Raw genomic sequence first — 19186 nt, forward strand, 5'->3', positions numbered from 1 at the left:
TAGACCTGGGTCAGCCTGCCCAGCAAATGTCACTTGTTTACTGTCGTATTTATCACTGAACAACCATTTCAATTTTCATGGTAAAATGTCCCAAATGCCTATGATACACTATGGAAATCTCGAGAATCTATTTCAGTTCCTATTCTGGGAAAGAGAAGGACTTCAGCTTCGCATAGAAAAGAAGAACTTATTTATTTATTTATTTATTTATTTTTGGTGGTACTAGGGGTAGAACCCAGAGACTTTCTACCTCCGGGCTATAATCCCAGACCTATTTTATATTTTATTTGGAAACAGGGTCTCACTGAGTTGCTGAGAGCCTCACTAAGTAGCTGAGGCTGACTTCGAACCTGCGCAATCCTCCTGTTTCAGCCTCCCAAGCGCGGGGATTACAAGCGCGCGCCACCACGCTCAGCTAAACTTAACATTTTAAAATAAATTTGTCATCAAAAAAATTTTTTGTGTGTGGTACTGCGGATGGAACCCAGGGCATTCTATCCCCAAGCTATACCCCCAGACCTATTTTTTAGTCTTTATATATGTGTGTGTGTGTGTGTGTGTGTGTCGGTGTATTTTTTGCGGGCCTGGGGATAGAACCTAGGGGCATTGGCCCTCTGAGCTACACCCCATGCCCTATTTTTTATTCTTTATATTTTAAATTAAAAAAATTTTTTTTTTGGTGGTGGTAGTGGAGATAGAACCCAGGAGCTTTTCTACCTCCAGACTATATTCCCAGACCTATTTCATACTTTATTTGGAAACAGGGTCTCACTAAGTTGCTGAGAGCCTAAGTAGCTGAGGCTGTCTTTGAACCCATGTGATCCTCATGTCTCAGCCTCCCAAGCACAGGGATTACAAGTGTGCGCCACCACACCCAGCTTCTTATTCTTTATTTGAAACAGGTTCTCACTAAGTTGCAGAGGGCCTCAGTAAGTAGCTGAGGCTGTCTGCAAACCGCGATCCTCAGGTCTCAGCTTCTTAAATGCTGGGATTACAAGCGTGCGCCACCATGCCTGGCATGTCCTTATATTTTTTGAAACAGGGTCTCACTGAGTTGCGGAGGGCCTCACTACGTAGTTGAGGCTGTCCTAGAACCGCGATCCTCAAGTCTCTGCCTCCTGAGTGCTGGGATTACAAGTGTGCACCACCACACCTGGCCAATTTGTCAATAAAATTTTAAAATAATAATAGTGGTAAACCTATGGTTTTCTGAAGATATCTTTTGTATGTTGTGCAAAAAAAAAGAAGAATTTTAAATAAATAAAATGTTCAAATATAATGTGAATGCATTAATTGTGTAATAATAATGACAAGCCAGGCGTGGTGGTACACACTTGCAATCCTAATACTTGGGAAACTGAGACAGGAGGATCGAGGTTCACGAAAACCTCAGCAGCTTAGTGAGGCCCTCTGCAACTTAGTGAGACCCTGTTTCAAAATAAAGAATAAAAATCAGGCTGGAGGTGTAGCTTGGAGGTCAAATGCCCAGGGCTCCGTCCCTAGTACCCCCCAACTGACAACAGTGAGGAAAGAATATTACGAGGAGTATACACGGGGAGATCAAGCCGTCTATGTGTGAACCGTGGACAGAGCTGGAACTCAGCAACTGTATGGGGTTCTCACATGAAGAATCCACTGCTGAGGACCAGAACTTTCTTGGTAGGAACAGAGATGCAAACAGTCTGCAATAAAATGCAAATTGAACTTACTGGGAATTTAGTTCTCAGAGTATATTAATAAACAGATAATATATACACCAGATATTCCTAAATTTGGCATAAATAAATGTCTGTTGAATGAATAAGTTTAATTCCCCTCTGCTCTCTGCTTAGATTACAGACTTGGTAAGAAATTACATAAGAGCTGGGTGTGGTGACGCACACCTCTAATTCCAGTACTTGGGAGGCTGAGACAGGAGGATCAAAGGTTTTGAGGCCAGCCTCAGAAACTTAGTAAGACCCTGTTATTAATAAATAAGATAGGGCTGGGAGTGTAGCTCAGAGGTAGAATACCCCTAGGTTCAATCCCTAGCACCTCCCCTAAGAAAGTCCAAAATATCAATAAATTAAGTGAAAAGTACACTCTCACAAGGAGCCATTTATGCAGCCTAGAAAAGGAAAGCTTTAAACCCACACAGTCCCCCAGGCCAAACGCAGCTGGAAGGGCAGCCGGGTCCGTGTTCTGCGGGGCTCGCCTCTGAATGGAGCCCAGAATGGCCTTGTGCGGGTGGTTCAGGTCTGGGCAGACGCTGGCAACACAGGTGGGAAAATTCAGTTCTTTCCTTTCTTAATGGGAATTTCACCTAAGGCTTTGGCTTTTAAGTGTATGTTACCAACACCAAAAACATCAATTAGTTCAATCTTGTCCATCTTGGGGAGCTGAGAACAGAAATTACATCTCCACCTCCCGTGTTCTTCATCACCAAATTAGCTCCTCACTGATTAGCACACCAATTAAAGTCACTAAAAGCAAACACAACACCAAGAGTTGTGAATTTTAAAGCAGATCCTAAACACTAATGAGCTCAACGGGTTAATCAGCTGAGACGCTCACTCCGAGCAGCCACGTCGCCACGTCAGGATGACATGCCGCCATTTCCCCAAAACTCAATCCTAAAAAAATCAATGAAAAACATCTCCTTGACAGTACAGAGTTTCTTAGGGAAAGTACAGGATGACTTGTTCTTCGAGACGTATTAATGAGAGGCATTTCGGGTTCTTGCTTCGTTGACTTACCTGGTTTCTGTAAGTACCACTCTCCATCACTTGCCCTCTGGAGCCCCAGGGCTCCACGACCTCCACTAAGCTAACTCCTCTCTCGAAGCCCTCTACTCTCTCCCCCTTCGCTCGTCTAGCTGTCCTCTGGCCTCTTTGGGTGGTCATTCTGTCTCCTTCGAAGAATCCCTTTGTCTTCCAACCCAGTCACAACGACTCAGAGTTAATCAAGAGTGTTTTGCTTATAGTAGGTACATAACATGTTTGCTGAATAAAGAAAGATCCCCAGGAACAGGCCTTTGTCACTGTATGCTTTGTCATCTGCGTTCTAAGCCAGGCTTGGTGGTGCACGCCAGTAATGTCAGTACTTGGGAGGCTGGAAAAGGAAGATGGCAGGTTCAAGGCCAGCCTAACAACTCTCTCTTAAGCTCAAATACTAATTCTGTGCAGGACAAACCCAAATTATACCCACCAGAAATTCAGAATCCTTTTGAAAGGCAGACAGGATATGAGAGTGTGAAGACCTGCGTTAGTGGTATCCATTCTGCCCCTCCTGCATCCCAGCCCTTTGCTAAGTGACCTTCTCTACCCTTGACTTCTGGGTTGGGCCACAAGATTTCTGATGGCTGGCAGAATGGCAAGACCCTTTCCCCAGCTATATGGTCGTTTTGTGATGCTGGTTATTAAACTAAGAGGCATTCTACCGCCAAGCTACACCTCCAAACAGATTTTATTTTTTATTTTTGGAAACAGAGTATTGCTAAACTTCTGAGGACCTCACTAAATTGCTAGGCTAACTTGGAATCTGCAATCCTCCGGTCTCAGCCTCCCAAGTACTCGAATTATAGGTGTGAACCAGTACACTCAGCATTCTTTACCTCTTTGAACTAGAGGAAATGGAATCTAGTCTATAAAATGAGAAGTCAATAGAAATAAAAGCTTCATCATTATGAGACAATGAAACTTTATAAGGGACCCTTTAGGAAGCCTCCAGAAATATTAATATTATTACGTGTAGTACTAGCTGGGAGGAAGAGAGATGGCCATTGGTGTCTGGTGGCTGCATGACTTTAGAGATGTTGTGCAAACAAGCATAATATAGTCTTAGGCCCACAGATTCGAAGTCCTTTAAGTAGGACTAACTTACCCTGAATTGCAGAAAGGTATACGAAAGTGTCTTCATGCTCCAAGTTCTCCAAGAATATCTGCAACCACAAAACAGTGATGTGATTCACAGAGAGCGAGAAGGACCGGGGTCCTCAACCCAGCAAATGATTTTCTTCTCGTTCATCTCAGCCAGAAACTGGTCCAACTTAGAATCATGTGAAGAAAATGAAATAGGCTCTTAAAGTCCCATTTTTATAACAATTTAAGGAGGAGAGAAATTAGGGGGGAGATGCTCCTCAAAGTAGTCGAGTATATGCCAGCAGTAGTCATGGAAACCAGTATCTAGAAGAACAATCCTTTGCGTTTTTCTACGGCAGCCCACACTGAACAACATTCTCACACTGGGTGCGAGCCAGAGGCTGGGACAGATGGGAGGCGAGGTGTGGCGTCCTGCACCGATGGCTCGCCGCTGCAGTCCGACCCTGTCTCTGGTACTCACAAAGCATATGGAAATGCAAATGAACAGAGATGATAGTACTGTGGTCATTTTGAATCTGTTCTACATTATTTTAAAAAATCCAGTAAAGTTTTGTACTTTAATCGACATTAATAACAAATTATCTAGAAGGGACTACGGTGGCAGATGAGGGTTAGGTCCTAACATGAGAGCCAGAGAAAGTGTGTCCAAGTGCCCGTGTTCTGGTCTAGGGCAACTCAGAAGTGTCTGGTGTGTGTGTATAAGTGTGTATGTGTGTGCATGCATGCACGCGTTACTAGGGCCTGATACTAGGGAGGATTCTACCTCTGAGCTACTCTACTTTTCATTTTGAAGCAAGGTCTCATTAAGTTACTGAGGGTCTCACTAAGTAGTTGAAGTTGGCTACAAACCTGCAATCCTCCTGTCACAGCCTCCCAGGTTGCTGGGATTACAGGCATGCACCACTGCACATGGCTAACACAATGATTTTTTTTTTTTTTTTTTTTTGGTGGTACTGGGGTTCCTGGAAGCCCTTCTACCTCCGGGCTACGCTCCCAGACCTATTTTATATTTTTGAAACAGGGTCTCTTACGCCAGCACGGCTGGCTTCGAACCTGCGCGATCCTCCTGTCTCCGCCTCCCAAGCGCGGGGATTACAAGCGTGCGCCACCACGCCCGGCGTGATTTTTTTTTTTTTAATATCAACTTGAGCCCGGTGTGGTGGCGCACACTTGTAATCCCAGCATTTGGGAGGCTGAGACAGAAGGATTTGGGTTCGCGGACAGCCTCAACCACTTAGGCCCTTTGCAACTCAGTGAGACCCCTGTTTAAAAATAAAGAATAAAAAAGGCCGGGCGTGGTGGCGCATGCTTGTAATCCCCGCGCTTGGGAGGCTGAGACAGGAGGATCATGCAGGTTTGAAGCCAGTCTCAGCTGGCTTAAGAGACCCTGTTTCCAAATAAAATATAAAATAGGTCTGGGAGTGTAGCCTGGAGGTAGAAGGCCCCTGGGTTCCATCCCCAGTACCACAAAAAAAAAAAAAAAAAAAAAGAATAAAAAAAAATTAGGGCTGGGGGTGTTTCTTGGCGGTAGAATGCCCCTGGGTTCCATCCCTAGTACCGGTAGAATGCCCCTGGGTTCCATCCCTAGTACCGCAAAAATAAGTAAATAATAAATAAAATAAAATAACTTGCTGGAAGTAGTGGTGCACGCTTGTAATTCCCGCGCTTGGGAAGCGGAGACAGAAGGATCGCGCAGATTCGAAGTCAGCCATGCTGGCTTAAGAGACCCTGTTTCCAAATTTAAAAAGTATAAAATAGGTCTGGGAGTGTAGCCCGGAGGTAGAAGGGCTTCCAGGAACCCCAGTACCACCAAAAAAAAAAAAAAAATCAACTTGACGTTGCTGATCTCTACATCTTAGAGAGAGCCTTAGATCGGACGGGAAGATGGCAAGGTTGGAAGGTGTGGGGATCGAGTATGGAATAAGGAAAGCTTAATCCACGGTAGAAGCCTTGGGAATAAAGACAGAAGAGACAGAGCTCGGTGTGTTGGCACACACTTACAATCTCAGTACTCTGGAGGCTGAGACAGGAGGATTACAGGTTTGAAGACAGCCTTAGAAACTCAGTGAGGCCCTCCACAACTTAGTGAGACCATGTTTCTTTCTTTCTTTTTTTTTTTGGTGGTACTAGGGGTGGAAACCAGAGGCTTCCTACCTCCGGGCTATACTCCTAGACCTTTTTTATATTTTATTTGGAAACAGGGTCTCACTAAGTTACTGAGAGCCTCACTAAGTAGCTGAGGCTGGCTTTGAACCCATGCGATCCTCCTGTCTCAGCCTCCCAAGTGCGGGAATTACAAGCGTGCGCCACCACGCCCGGCAAGAGACCATGTTTCAAAACTAAAAACTCTAATAGGGCTGGGGTGTAGAGTTAGGATGCCCATGGGTTCAATCCTCAGTACCATACAAAAAAAGACACTGTAAGGACATCTTAGAAAAAAAGAACTGGTAAGATTTGGTGACCAATAAATACAGATGGAAGATAAAGTATATCAAAGGATATATATATATATATATATATATATATATATATATATATTCGGGTCTGGGGATGGAACCCAGAGGTATTTGATCTCTGAGCTACACCTCCTGCCCAATTTTTTATTTTTTATTTTGAAACAGGGTCTCACTGAGTTGCAGAGGGCCTCACTATATAGCTGAGGCTGTCTGTGAACCACGATCTTCAGGTCTCAGCCTCCCAAATGCTAGGATTACAAGCGTGCGCCACCACGTCTGGCTCAAGGGATATTTTTTAACCATTACTCAAAGAAGATATATATTTGAGGTTTTTTTTTTTTTTTTTCCAGTACTGGGGATAGAACCCAGGGGCATTCTACCTCCGAGCTACAAACCCAGCCCTATTTTATTCTTTATTTTGAAACAGGGTCTCACTGAGTTGCAAAGAGCCTCACTATGTAGTAGCTGAGGCTGTCTATGAACTGCGATTGTCCTGTCTCAGCCTCCCAAATGCTGGGTATATTTAAGTTTTCAGCAACCCTCCCATCTCCCTTCTGTGTGTGTGTGTGTGTGTGTGTGTGTGTGTGTGTGTGTGTGTGCTCTGCTAGAAATTGAACACAAGGGCATTCTGCCTTTGAGCTATACCCCTGGCCCTATTTTATTTTACTGTGGTACAAGGGATTGAACCCAGGGGCATTCTACCTCTGAATTACACACCGGTCCTTTTTTTTTTTTTTTTTAAACAGGGCTTCATTAGGTCAATACGAGAGTCTCACTACTTGCTGAGGCTATCTTCAAACCTGAGATTCTCCCCTCAGCCTCCCATGTGCCACTGTACCTAGCTCAGCAACATTCCTCTCTCTCTCTCTGCCTCCCTCCCTCCCTTCCCCCCCCCCTCTCAGTCTTGGGGATGGAACCCAGGGGTATTCTACCTCTGAGCTACACCCCAGCCCTATTATTTATTTATTTATTGGTTGGTACTGGGGTTCCTGGAAGCCCTTCTACTTCCGGGCTATACTCCCAGACCTATTTCTGTACTTTTTTTATTTGGAAACAGGGTCTCTTAAGCCAGCATGGCTGGCTTCAAACCTGCGCGATCCTCCTGTTTCCGCCTCCCAAGCGCAGGGATTACAAGCCTGTGCCACCACGCCCGGCTTATTCTTTATTTTGCAACAGTCTCACTGAGTTGCAAAGGGCTGCACTAAGCAGCTGAGGCTGTTCACGAACTGCGATCTCCTGTCTCAGCCTCACAAATGCTAGGATTACAAGTTTGCACCACCACGCCCAGCTTTTTTATTTTTTTACATTATTGGGGTGTAACCCAGGGGCATTCTACCTCCAAGCTACACCCCTAGCCATATATCTTACTCTTTATTTTGAAATATGGTCTAAGTTGTGGAGGGACTCACTAAGTGGATGAGGGTGGCCACAAACCTGCGAGCCTCCTGTCTCAGCCTCCAAGTACTGGGATTCCAGCGTGCGCCACCATGCCTGGCAGACGCATCTAGAATTTCAAGAACAGCTTGTTCACTGACTGAGGGAGGATATGGAGGAGACGCAGTCCTGCCCATACTTCTCTAAGAGGGTTGCAAAAAAGACAGGTGGCTTACAGTGTGGGTCACAATACTAAAAGTAGACCTATTTGCCAACAAGGTCCTTTCCCTTCTCTGGCAGTCTGCTGTCCCGGGCCCACACCCTTTTCTTTTATCTTGTCACACTTTACCAGTATGTTGTGGTCATGCTAAGATCCCCAAGATGATTCCAACTCTCGTTCCCGCAGCATTTCAATATACACGTTCCAGCCTCTCTCCACGCCCAATCGAGTAGGCTTGCGTGGTCATCTACTGTCTACACCTCCCTGCTTCCGAGTGACTGATGAGAAGTTCCCGGAGGATACGCCGGGGCCGTGCCTGGCCTACAGTCAAGGCTCCAGAGATGCCAGGACTGAGCGCGTGCCGCCCCGCCCCGCCCGGTGCCCGGCTCGCAGCCTCGGCTCACCGCGAGAAGCTTCTCTCCACTCTCCAGGGCTCTTGCTTCTCTCTGCTGTATCCAGCAGGACAGAGTGCGGAGGGCAGCGGCCCGAGTTGGGATCTGAGGGTCGTAAGCTGATACAAGGGCCTCCTGGAGCGCCTCTGCGGTGACGCTCGCTGACCTGGGGTGTGTGGCGGTGCTGGGAGTGCGTGCAGCATCAGATTCCGGGCCTGCCTGCGGGGATGTCTCGGGGCGGCTCTGCGCCATCTCCTCCATGTGTCTGTCATGACGAGTTTGTTGCTGCTCTCCCCGTTTCCCTTCTGCGTCTTTTTTGTTCAGGGTGCTCTGGGCAGCCACACTGACAGTCTCCGTGGCAAAGGCCCCGTGTGTAGAGATGGTGATGCGGAGATCAGCGGCGAGTTCCTGGATGACGGGGTCAGGGTACGTGGTGGAGACCTTCTCCAGCAGAGGCAGCAACTGCTTCAGGACCGCAAAATCACTCGACTTCAGCTACGAAAGGAAATAAAAAATGCCAGACTGCACCGCCATGTGGCAAGAGGCAATTTAACCTGCGCCTGGGAAACATATTAGAGTACAAGATGCAAGGATCACATCTTGTTCCCAGCATGATTAGTGGCATCACCAGGACTGAAACTCAATGACTTCTTTGGTGGTACTGTGGATGGAACCCAGGGGCATTCTACTTCCAAGCTATACCCCAGCCCTATATTTTATCCATCCATCCATCCTTCCTTCCTTCCTTTCTTTTGCAGTACTGGGGATGGAACCCAGGGGCACTCTACCTCTGAGCTACACCTCCAGCCCTATTTTTTATTATTTTGAAACCAGGTCTCAATGAGTTGCAAAGAGCTTCACTAAGTAGCTGAGGCTATTTGCGAACTGCGATCCTCTGGTCTCAGTCTCCCAAATGCTGGAATTACAAGTGTGTGCCACCACGCCCGGCTTTTATTCTTTATTTTAAAACAGGGTCTCATTAAGTTGCAGAGGGTCTCACTACGTAGCTGAGGCTGTCTGTGAACCTCCAATCCTCTTGTCTCAGCCTCCCAAGTACTGAGATTACAAGTATGCACCACCACACCCAGCCAATGACTATTTTTTGAATAATTATAGCTAACATTTATTAAATACTTGTCATGTACAGATATTTTTATCACACACACACACACACACACACACACACACACACACGTGTGGTGGTGCATGCCTGAAATCCCAGTACTAGGGAAGATTGCCAGTTTGAAGTCAGTTTTAGCAGCTTAAATTAAAAACAAGGCTGGGAGCTGGGCGTGGTGGCACATGTTTGTAACCACAGCATTTGGAAAGCCGAGACAGGAGGATTCAGGTTCACGGACAGCCTCAGCTACTACTTAGTGAGGCCCTTTGCAACTTGGTAAGACCCTGTTTCAAAATAAAGACTAAAAAAAAATAGGGCTGGGGGTGTAGCTCAGAGGTAGAAGGTCCCACGTTCCAATCTGAGAGAGAGAGAGAGAGAGAGAGAGAGAGAGAGAGAGAGAGAGAGAGAGAGAGAGAGAGAGAGAGAGAGGATTTATTCTACCTTTAGGCCACACTCCCAGCCCTTTTGTTTTTTATTTTGAAACAGGGTCTCACTAAATTCAAGAGGCTGGCCTTGAACCTGTGATCCTCCTGTCTCAGTCTCCCAAAGTATTAGAATCACAAATGTGTGCCACCATACCTGTCTCCCCCGGCCCTTTTTAGAATTTTTTTTTTTTTGGAAACAGGGTCTCACTGGGTTGCTGAGAGGCTTGCTAAGTTGCTGAGGCTGGTCTCAAACTTGAGATCCTCCCATCTCTGCCTCCCAAGTATGGGGATTACAGGTATATGCTACCATACCCAGCTTCCTCTCTGATTTCTTCATTTTATACAATTAGGAACTAATGAAAAATCTACATAAGGTGGAATTTCTAGCTCCGCAACATATATTAGTTTGTCTTCACATATAAAACAACTGATCAGCTGGGCATGGTGGCGCACACTTGTAATCCCAGTACTTGGGAGACTGAACAAGGAGGACTGCAAGTTCATAGCCAGCCTCCGCTACTTAGTGAGGCCCTCTGCAACTTAGTGAGACCCTGTATCCAAATAAAGAATAAAATAGGGCTGGGGGCATAGCTCAAAAACAATAAAAACAAAACAAAACAAAAACCCTGTTCATTCTGAAGTTACTATAACTCAAGGGGAGAAGAAAATGTATCTCTAGAGCAAAGGTGTATCTATATTATCTAAGAAAAGGGTCAATATTTTTCGTGATCTATGTGTAACTGGAAAAGACACTTAGTATAATTTTGCCAGAGTTACCACTGTGTTAAACCTCGCTCAGTGCCTCTGCTGTATCAAGGGTTTTTTTCCTCAATATATAAAATAGGAATATCATTATTATCTATAGTCTCTTTGGCCCTTTTTTTTTTACTTTTATTATATACAACTTCTTTTTTTAAAAAAAAAAAGACAAGTAGATCAATGGAATAGAACAGAGAGTCCAGAAATAGACCACACAATACAGTCAACTGATCTTTGACAAAGGACACAGACAATATAATGAAAAAATGATGGTCCTCTCAACAGATGGTGCTGGAACAAATAGGCGCCCACACACGGAGAAATGCATCTAGACACAGAACTTACGCCTTGCACAACAAGTAATTCACAATGCACCACAGACCTAAAACATAAGCCGCAACACTGAGGAACTCCTACAGGAAGGCACAGTAGCTGGGCACTGTGGCACACGTCTCCAATCCCAGCTGCTCGAAGGGCTAAGGGAGGAGGATTTCCAACTCGAAGCCAGGCTGGGCAACTTGGTAAGACCCTGCCTCAAAACAAAATACTTTAGCTGGGCGTGGTGGCGCACACTTGTAATCCCAGCATTCGGGAGGCTGAGACCTGGAGGATCGTGGTTCGCGGACAGCCTCAGCTACTTAGTGAGGACCTCTGCAACTCAGTGAGACCCAGTTTCAAAATAAAGAACAAAAGATAGGGCAGGGGTGTAGCTTGGAGGTCAAATGCCCCTGGGTTCCATCCCCAGACCCGCAAAAAAAAAAACAACAACAACAACAAAAAACTTTAAAAAGGACTGAGGATGAGCCAGGCATGGTGGTGCATGCTTGTAATCCAAGTACGTAGGAGGCTGAGACAGGAGGAGCACAGGTTCAAAGCCAAACTCGACAACTTAGTGATGCTCTCAGAAACCTAGTGAAACCCTGTTTCCAATTGAGAAATACAATTGGGCTGGGACTGTAGCTTGGAGGTAGAATTCCTCTGGGTTCAATAATCCATAGTGAAAGAAAGAAAGAAAGAAAGAAAGAAAGAAAGAAAGAAAGAAAGAAAGAAAGAAAGAAAGAAAGAAAGAAAACGCACGCACAGTATACAGTCGTAAGTCTAGATGATCTTGGGGATGATGTCATTTATTTTTTTAATTGAAGATTAAACCTAGGGGCATTCTACCTCCAACCTATACTCTGTCTTTTTGTTTATGTGTGTGTGTGTGTGTGGTGGGGGGTTACTGGGGGTTGAACCCAGGGGCATCCTACTTCTGAGCTATACTCTTGGCCCTATTTTTATTTATTGTTTGCAATACTGAGGATTGAACTCAGGAACATTCTACCTCTGAGCAATACTCTCAGCCCTATTTATTATTATTATTATTATTATTATTATTATTATTATTATTATTTTGGACAGGGTCTCACACTAAGCTGCAGAGGGCTTCACTGAGTTGCTGAGGCTGATCTTAAACCTGCGATCCTCCTGTCTCAGCCTCCCAAGTAATGGGATTACAAGCGTGTGCCACCATGCCTGGCTTTGGTGATAACTTTTTAAATATAACACCAAAGGCATAATCTATGAAACAAATTGTAAAATGGACTTTATTAAAAGACACTGTCAAAAAATGAGAAATAGCCACGGATGGTGGCGCACACCTGTACTCCCAACTACTTGAGAAGGTGAAACAGGAGGATCAAAAGTTCAAGACCAGCCTCAGCAACTTGGTGAGGCTCTGTCTCAAAACAACAAATAAAAAGGGCTGGGGATATAGCTCAGTGCCTAGTGTGAGAGAGGGAGGGATAAGTCACAGAGTAGGAGAAAATATTTTCAAAAGACATATCTGTAAAAGGACTGTTAATCAAAATACAGCGAGGATGTAGAGCAACAGGAAATCCTTTTCTTTTCGGTAGGAATGCAAAATGGCACAGCCACTTCAGCAGTCTGGCAGACTCTTATAAAACTAAAAAAGATCTTACCATAATTTCAAGAAATCATACTCCGTGGTGTTTACCCAGATGGAATGAAATTTTACGTCTGCACAAAAAACCTGTATATGGATGTTTCTAGCAGCTCTAGCCATAACTAAGATATTGCTTCAGCCGGGCGTAGTAGCACATGCCTGTAATCCTAGTACTTGGGAGACTGAGACAGGAAAACTGCAGGTTCCAGGCCAGCCCCAGCAACTTACTGAGACTCTCAGCAACTTAAACTTAGTGAGACTCTATTTCAAATAAGCCAGGTGTGGTGGGTACACACCCATAATTCCAGTATTTGGAAGGCTGAGAAAGGAGCATTGCAGGTTCAAGACCAACCTCAGCAACTTAACAAGACTCTTATCAACCTAGTGAAATCCTCCTGTCTCAGCCTCCCAAATGCGGGGATTGCAAGCGTGGGCTACAACACCTGGCTTCAAAACAAAATATTTTTAAAAAAGCTTGGGGGAGCCGGGCATGGTGGTGCACGCTTTTAATCCCTGCGCTTGGGAGGTGGAGACAGGAGGATCATGCTGGTTCAAAGCCAGCCTTGCTGGCTTAAGAGACCCTATTAAAAAAAAAAAAAAAATTATATATATATATATGTCTGGGAGTGTAGCCCGGAGGTAGAAGGGTTTACAGGAACCCCAGTACCACCAAAAAAAAAAAAAAAAAATGCTTGGGGGGTAACCTGAAGGTAGAAAACCTCTGAGTTGAGTCCCCAGTACCCTCCCCCACAAAAAAAAATAATAATAAATATAAATAATAAAAATAAAAAATAAAATGAAGCCAGGTGTGGTGGTGCACGCTTGTATAATACCAGCATTCGACAGGCTGAGACTGGAGGATCGCAGTTCGCAGACAGCCTCAGCTACTTAGTGAAGTCCTCTGCAATTTAGTGAGACCCTGTTTCAAAATAAAGAATGGAAAATAAGGCAGGGGGTATAGCTAGGAGGTCGAATGCCCCTGGGTTCCATCCCCAGCCCCACAAAAAATACAAAGCACAAAATACAAAATAGGGCTGGGGGTGTTGCTCAGAGGTAGAATGCCCTTAGGTTCTATCTCTAGTACCGCAAAAAGAAAAAAGGCCAGGTAATCCTAGCATTTGGGAGGCTAAGACAGGAGGATCTTGGTTAAAGGACAGCCTCAGCTACTTAGTGAAACCCTGTTTCAAAATAAAGAATAAAAATAGGGCTGGGGGTGTAGCTCGGAGGTAGAGTGCTCCTGGGTTCCATCCCCAGTACCAAAAAAAAAAAAGGGGGGGGGGGCTGGTGGCGGTAGGAGGCCCTGGGGTTCATCTCCCAGTACCCCACACCATGGCACTTCATAAGGTGAATGGATAAGTACAATGCGACTCATCAGCATGGTGTTGCTCACCTGTAACCCTGGCACTTGGGAGGCTGAGACAGGAGGATCTGGGTTCCCAGCCAGCCTCAGCTACTCAGTGAGGCCTCTGCAACTCAGTGAGACCCTGCTTCATATTAAAGAATGAAAAAAAAAAAATAGGGCTGGGGGTGTGCTCGGAGGTAGAATGCTCCTGGGTTCAATCCCCAGTACTACAAAAGTAAAAAATACAAAAGAAGCTGTGTGTGTGCATGTGCGTGTGTGCGTGCAAGTGTGCGTGCGTGTGTGTGTGTTGATTACTAGGGATGGAGCCCTGCCTCATTCATTCTACCTCTGAGCTACACCCCAGCCCTCTTTTGTTTTTGCGGGTCTGGGGATGGAACCCAGGGGCAATCAACCTCCAAGCTACACCCCCTGCCTTATTTTTTATTCTTTATTTTGAAACAGGGTCTCACTGAGTTGCGGAGGGCCTCACTAAGTAGCTGAGGCTGTCTGTAAACCGCAATCCTCAGGTCTCAGCTTCCGGAACACTGGAATTACAAGCGTGCGCCACCACGCCCGGCTCCCAGCCCTATTTTTTATTCTTTATTTTGAAACAGGATCTCACTAAGTTGTAGAGGGCTTCACTAAGTACCTGAGGCTGGCTGTGAATCTGTGATCCTCCTGTCTTAGCCTCACAAGAACTGAGATTACAAGCTTGTGCCACCACGCCCTGCTTATTTATTTACTTATTTGGAAACAGGGTCTCACTATGTTGCAGAGGGCCTTGCTATAAGTTGTTGAGACTGGCTGTGAGCTTGTGATCCTCTTGTCTCAGCCTTCCAACTACCTGGACTGCAGGCATGTGCCACCATGCCCAGCTAGAAAGAAACTATGAAGAAAATACATGGAAGAGCCTTAAGTGCATATTACCAAGTGAAAGAACTCAATCTGGAAAGTACATAATACGTGACCCATCCATATGATATTCTGGAACAGGCAAAACTACGACGACATTCAAGAGCTCAGTGTTTGCCAGGGGGTGCGGGCGGGAGGGACGAAATGGCAGAACATGGAGAACTTTTAGGGCAGTGAAGCTACTCTGTGTGATACCGTAATGGTGAATATGTGTCATTAAATACTTGTTAAAACCCACGGAATTGGGCCGGGGTGTAGCTCAGCAGTAGAGAGCTTGCTTAGCATTATGTGGGTTTAATCTCCTGTACCATGAAAAAAGAAAATTTTGTATCTGTTTTTAGACTTCTTAGTCACTGTGGGACTCATCATATTCAGCTAGTTAAGGTTTCTCATCACTAAGGGCAAGGAGGCAGATTCTGAATCAAATAGTTTATAAGGCAATGAAAGTTATGCATTCTTTCAGCTTTACAAGCCTACAGATTTCCCAACTACGTGAATCATCAGCGAAACCTAAGAGTACAGCGACCAATTACTTGTTCACAAGTATTTGGAAATTTTTTGAGGTACAGAGTAATATTCACCTAATAAGTTGAGGAGAAACTGAGTTATGAAGTGGTTACTTTTCAAGGGTCACTATTAAAATTGAAAACTGACTATGAAGCCCTCGTTTCTCTGCTTTCACTACTTTTCAACACAGATCTCACATCCAGATCTCAGAACGCTGTGCAAAGCCCGATGGCCACAAAGAGCAGCCGGCGAGCGGCTGATTCCTCCCTCTGTCAGCCTCTCTTCCGGCCTTGCCTCATGGCATAACCTGCCCTATTTTATAATAAGCCATATATAGAATTACACATGATAATCTAGGGGTTGTAGTGCATACCTAGAATCCCAGGACTTGGGAGGCTGAGACAGGAGGATCACATGTTTGAGGTCAGTCTCAGCAACTCAGTGAGACCTTGTTTCAAAATAAAAAAAAAATATATAAGCTGGGCGTGGTGGCGCACGCTTGTAATCCCAGCACTCGGGAGGCTGAGACCGGAGGATCACGGACAGCCTCAGCTACCTTGTGAGGCCCTCTGCAACTCAGTGAGACCCGGTTTCAAAATAAAGAATAAAAAATAGGGCAGGGGGTATAGCTTGGAAGTCAAATGCCCCTGGGTTCCATCCAGACCCGCAAAAAAATAAAAATAAAAAAATAAAAATAAAAATAAATAAAGGTCTGGGGGTGTAGCTCGAAGGTATAGTATCCCTGGGTTCAATCTCCAATTGAAATTAAAAAACTAAAAATTAAAAAAAAAAAAGCTGGGCATGGTGGCACATGCTTGTAATCCCAGTACTTTGGGGGGGCTGAGACAGGGAGATCACAAGTTCGAGGCCAGCACCAGCTACTTAGGTGGCTCTCCACAACTTAGTGAGACCCTGTTTTGAAAATAAAGAATAACAAATAGGGCTGGGGGAATATATTGGAGATAAAATGTCTCCAGATTCAATCCCCAGTACCACACACAAAAAAAGAAATTATTGTTTTATGCTGGGCTTGATGTTGTGAACCTATAATCATTGTACTTAGGAGGCTGAGACAGGAGGATCTCAGGATCAAGGCCAGCACCACACACACACACAAAAGGAGATAGAAGACCCCTGAGTTCCATCCTCAGTACCACACACACACACACACACACACAGAAATTGCTTTTTCATACAGTTAGTTCAAACACCTACACAGAAGTGGTTGCAGGATGTCCCACCACTCTAGGGAATTCTGAGAAAAGTTCGAGTTACCTGGAGGACAACCAAACACTAAGTGTGGTTCTCCTTCCTCCTTAGCGACACAAGACTAACATTCACTACACTCCCAAGGCACATTTGCGTGTGTTTTTTTTTGTTTTTTGTTTTTTTGGTGGTACTGGGGTTCCTGGAAGCCCTTGTACCTCCGGGCTACACTCCCAGACCTATTTTATATTTTTTGAAACAGGGTCTCTTACACCAGCGCGGCTGGCTTCGAACCTGCGCGATCCTCCTGTCTCTGCCTCCCAAGCGCGGGGATTACAAGCGTGCGCCACCACGCCCGGTGAGAGAAGGCACATTTAAAGCTTTTTAAAACTCATGCCCTTTTGCATGTATGTGTGACACTGGGGCTAGAACTCAGGAGTGCCTTACCACTGAGCTGCATCCCTGGCCCTTTATTCTTGTGTGTGGTACTGGGGGTTGAGCCCAGGGGTGTTCCACATCTGAGCTATACCCTTAGCTCTTTAATTTTTTATTTTGAAACAGGGTCTCACTAAGTTGCTAAGAGCCTAGCTAAGTTGCTGAGGCTGGCGAACTTCCTGTTGCAAACTCTTAAGTACTGTGATACTGCGATTACAGGTATGCGCCACCATGCCTGGCTCCTTGGCTTTTTTTTTTTTTTTTTCTTTCTTTCTTTTTTGGTACTGGGGATTGAACCCAGAAGCATTCTACCTTCAAATTATACCCCTAACCTGATTTTATTTCTTTTTTTTTTTCTTCTTTTTTGTGGTATTGGGGATGGAACCCAGGGGCATTCTACCCCTGAGCAACACTCCCAGCCCTATTTTTTCTTCTTTATTTTGAAACAGGGTCTCACTGAGTTGCAAAGGGCCTCACTAAGGAGTAGCTGAGGCTGAGGCTGTCCAAGAACTGCGATCCTCCTCTCTCAGCCCCCCAAATGCTGGGATTACAGGTGTGCACCACCACACCTGGCTTATTTCTTATTTTGAAACAGGATCTCACTTAAGTAGCAGGGGGCCTAACTAAGTTGTCAAGGCTGGCTCTGAACCTGCAAGCCTCCTGTTTCACCCTCCCAAGTACTGGGGTTACACGAGTGCGTTATCCTGCCCGGCTTCCATGGCCGCTTCCATTTCAGTTTGAAGCAGGGTCTGGCTAGATCGCTGAGGCCAGCTTGCCTTTTGATCCTTCTGCCTCAGGTATCTTAATACTGTGCTGCAGGCAGGAGCCACTGCACCTGGCTTGAAGCTCCCGCCCTTTAATAAATATAACAACGACAAAATAAAATCTTTGAGAGCTGGGTGTGGTGGTGCACGCTTGTAATCCCAGTATTCGGGAGGCTGAGACAGGAGGATCGTGGTTCTCAGACAGCTTCAGCTACTTAGGCCCTTTGCAACTCAGTTCAAAATAAAGAATAAAAATTGGGCTAGGGGTGTAGCTTGGAGGTAGAATGTCCCAAGTTCCATCCCCAGTATTGCAAATAAATAAATAAATAAAATCCTTGAATTCTCAGAAATGCACTCTTCCTTTCTTTTACTCTTCCTCTTAATTATTTACTTATTCTTTTTTTGTGTGTGTGTGGTACTGGAGATTTAATCCAGGAGCATTCTACCTCTGAGCTTCTCCCCATATCTATTTATTATTATTATTTTTTTTTTTTCAGTACTGGGGATGGATCTCAGGGTATTCTGCCTCTGAGCTACACCTCTAGCCCTATTTTTTTTTTTTTTATTCTTTATTTTGAAACAGGGTCTGACTGAGTTGCAAAGCGCCTAAGTAGCTGAGACTGTCCACAAACCGCGATCCTACTGTTTGAAACCTCCCAAATGCTGGGATTAAAAGTGTGTACCACCATGCCTGGCTTTATTCTTTATTTTGAAACACGGTCTTAAGTAGTTGGGGCTGGCTGTAAACCTGTGATCCTCCTGTCTCAGCATCCCAAGTACTATAATTACAAGCATGTGCCACCACCCCTAACTTACTGACTTTTTTGCTTTTTTGTGTGTATGTGTGAGGTACTGAGGATTGAGCCCAGGGGCATTCACCTGAGCTATACCCCCAATCCCATTTTATTTTGAGACAGTCTCATTAGGTTGATGAAAGTCTCACTACATGCTGAGGCTGTCCTTGAACCTGCAATCCTCCTGTCTCAGCCTCCCAAGTACTGGGATTACAAGTGTGTGCCACCATGCCTAGGCTAACTTATTTCTCAAATGGTATTTGAGACTTAACTAGGGGTGTTCTACCTTTGAGCTACATCCCAAACCTATTTTTTTTGTTTTTTAAATTTTGATTCAGGATCTCCTTAAGTTGCACAGGACCTTGCTAAATTGCTGAGGCTGGCCTCAAACCTGCAATCCTCCTATCTTATCCTCCCAAAAAGCCACCACATCTGCTTTCTTCCTTCCATTTATCCACCCACCCAAAACTTTATTAATTATCTACTGTGGCAAGTTTATTAAAACGGGCAGAAAGCAGGGCCTCTCTGACCTAGGCAGTTGGTGGGACAGCAGTGATTAAGAATGACTGCCAGTGGGCGTGGCGGTGCTTGTTTGTAATCCCAGCACTCGGGAGGCTGAGACCGGAGAAGCACGGTTCGTGAACAGGTCAGCTACTTAGTGAGGCCCTCCACAAC

The 19186-nt window shown here is 45.2% G+C and overlaps 1 protein-coding gene across 1 annotated transcript in view; it reads right to left on the minus strand.

Moving 5' to 3' along the window:
- The window catches only part of TANGO6 (transport and golgi organization 6 homolog), a gene marked incomplete at its 3' end in the record, with an annotated part of 189194 nt that overhangs the window by 105453 nt on the left and 64555 nt on the right, over positions 1-19186 (minus strand). Inside the window, exons 13-14 of the mRNA XM_080704242.1 lie at positions 8315-8797; positions 3862-3919 (exon numbers count right to left, since the gene is read on the minus strand). Of these exons, the coding sequence (XP_080560368.1) occupies positions 3862-3919; positions 8315-8797 (541 nt within the window). The remainder of the gene's footprint in view (positions 1-3861; positions 3920-8314; positions 8798-19186) is intronic.

Source organism: Muscardinus avellanarius, assembly GCF_963383645.1.
Source record: "Muscardinus avellanarius genome assembly, chromosome: 10".
In the NCBI taxonomy this organism is placed as follows: Eukaryota; Metazoa; Chordata; class Mammalia; order Rodentia; family Gliridae; genus Muscardinus; species Muscardinus avellanarius.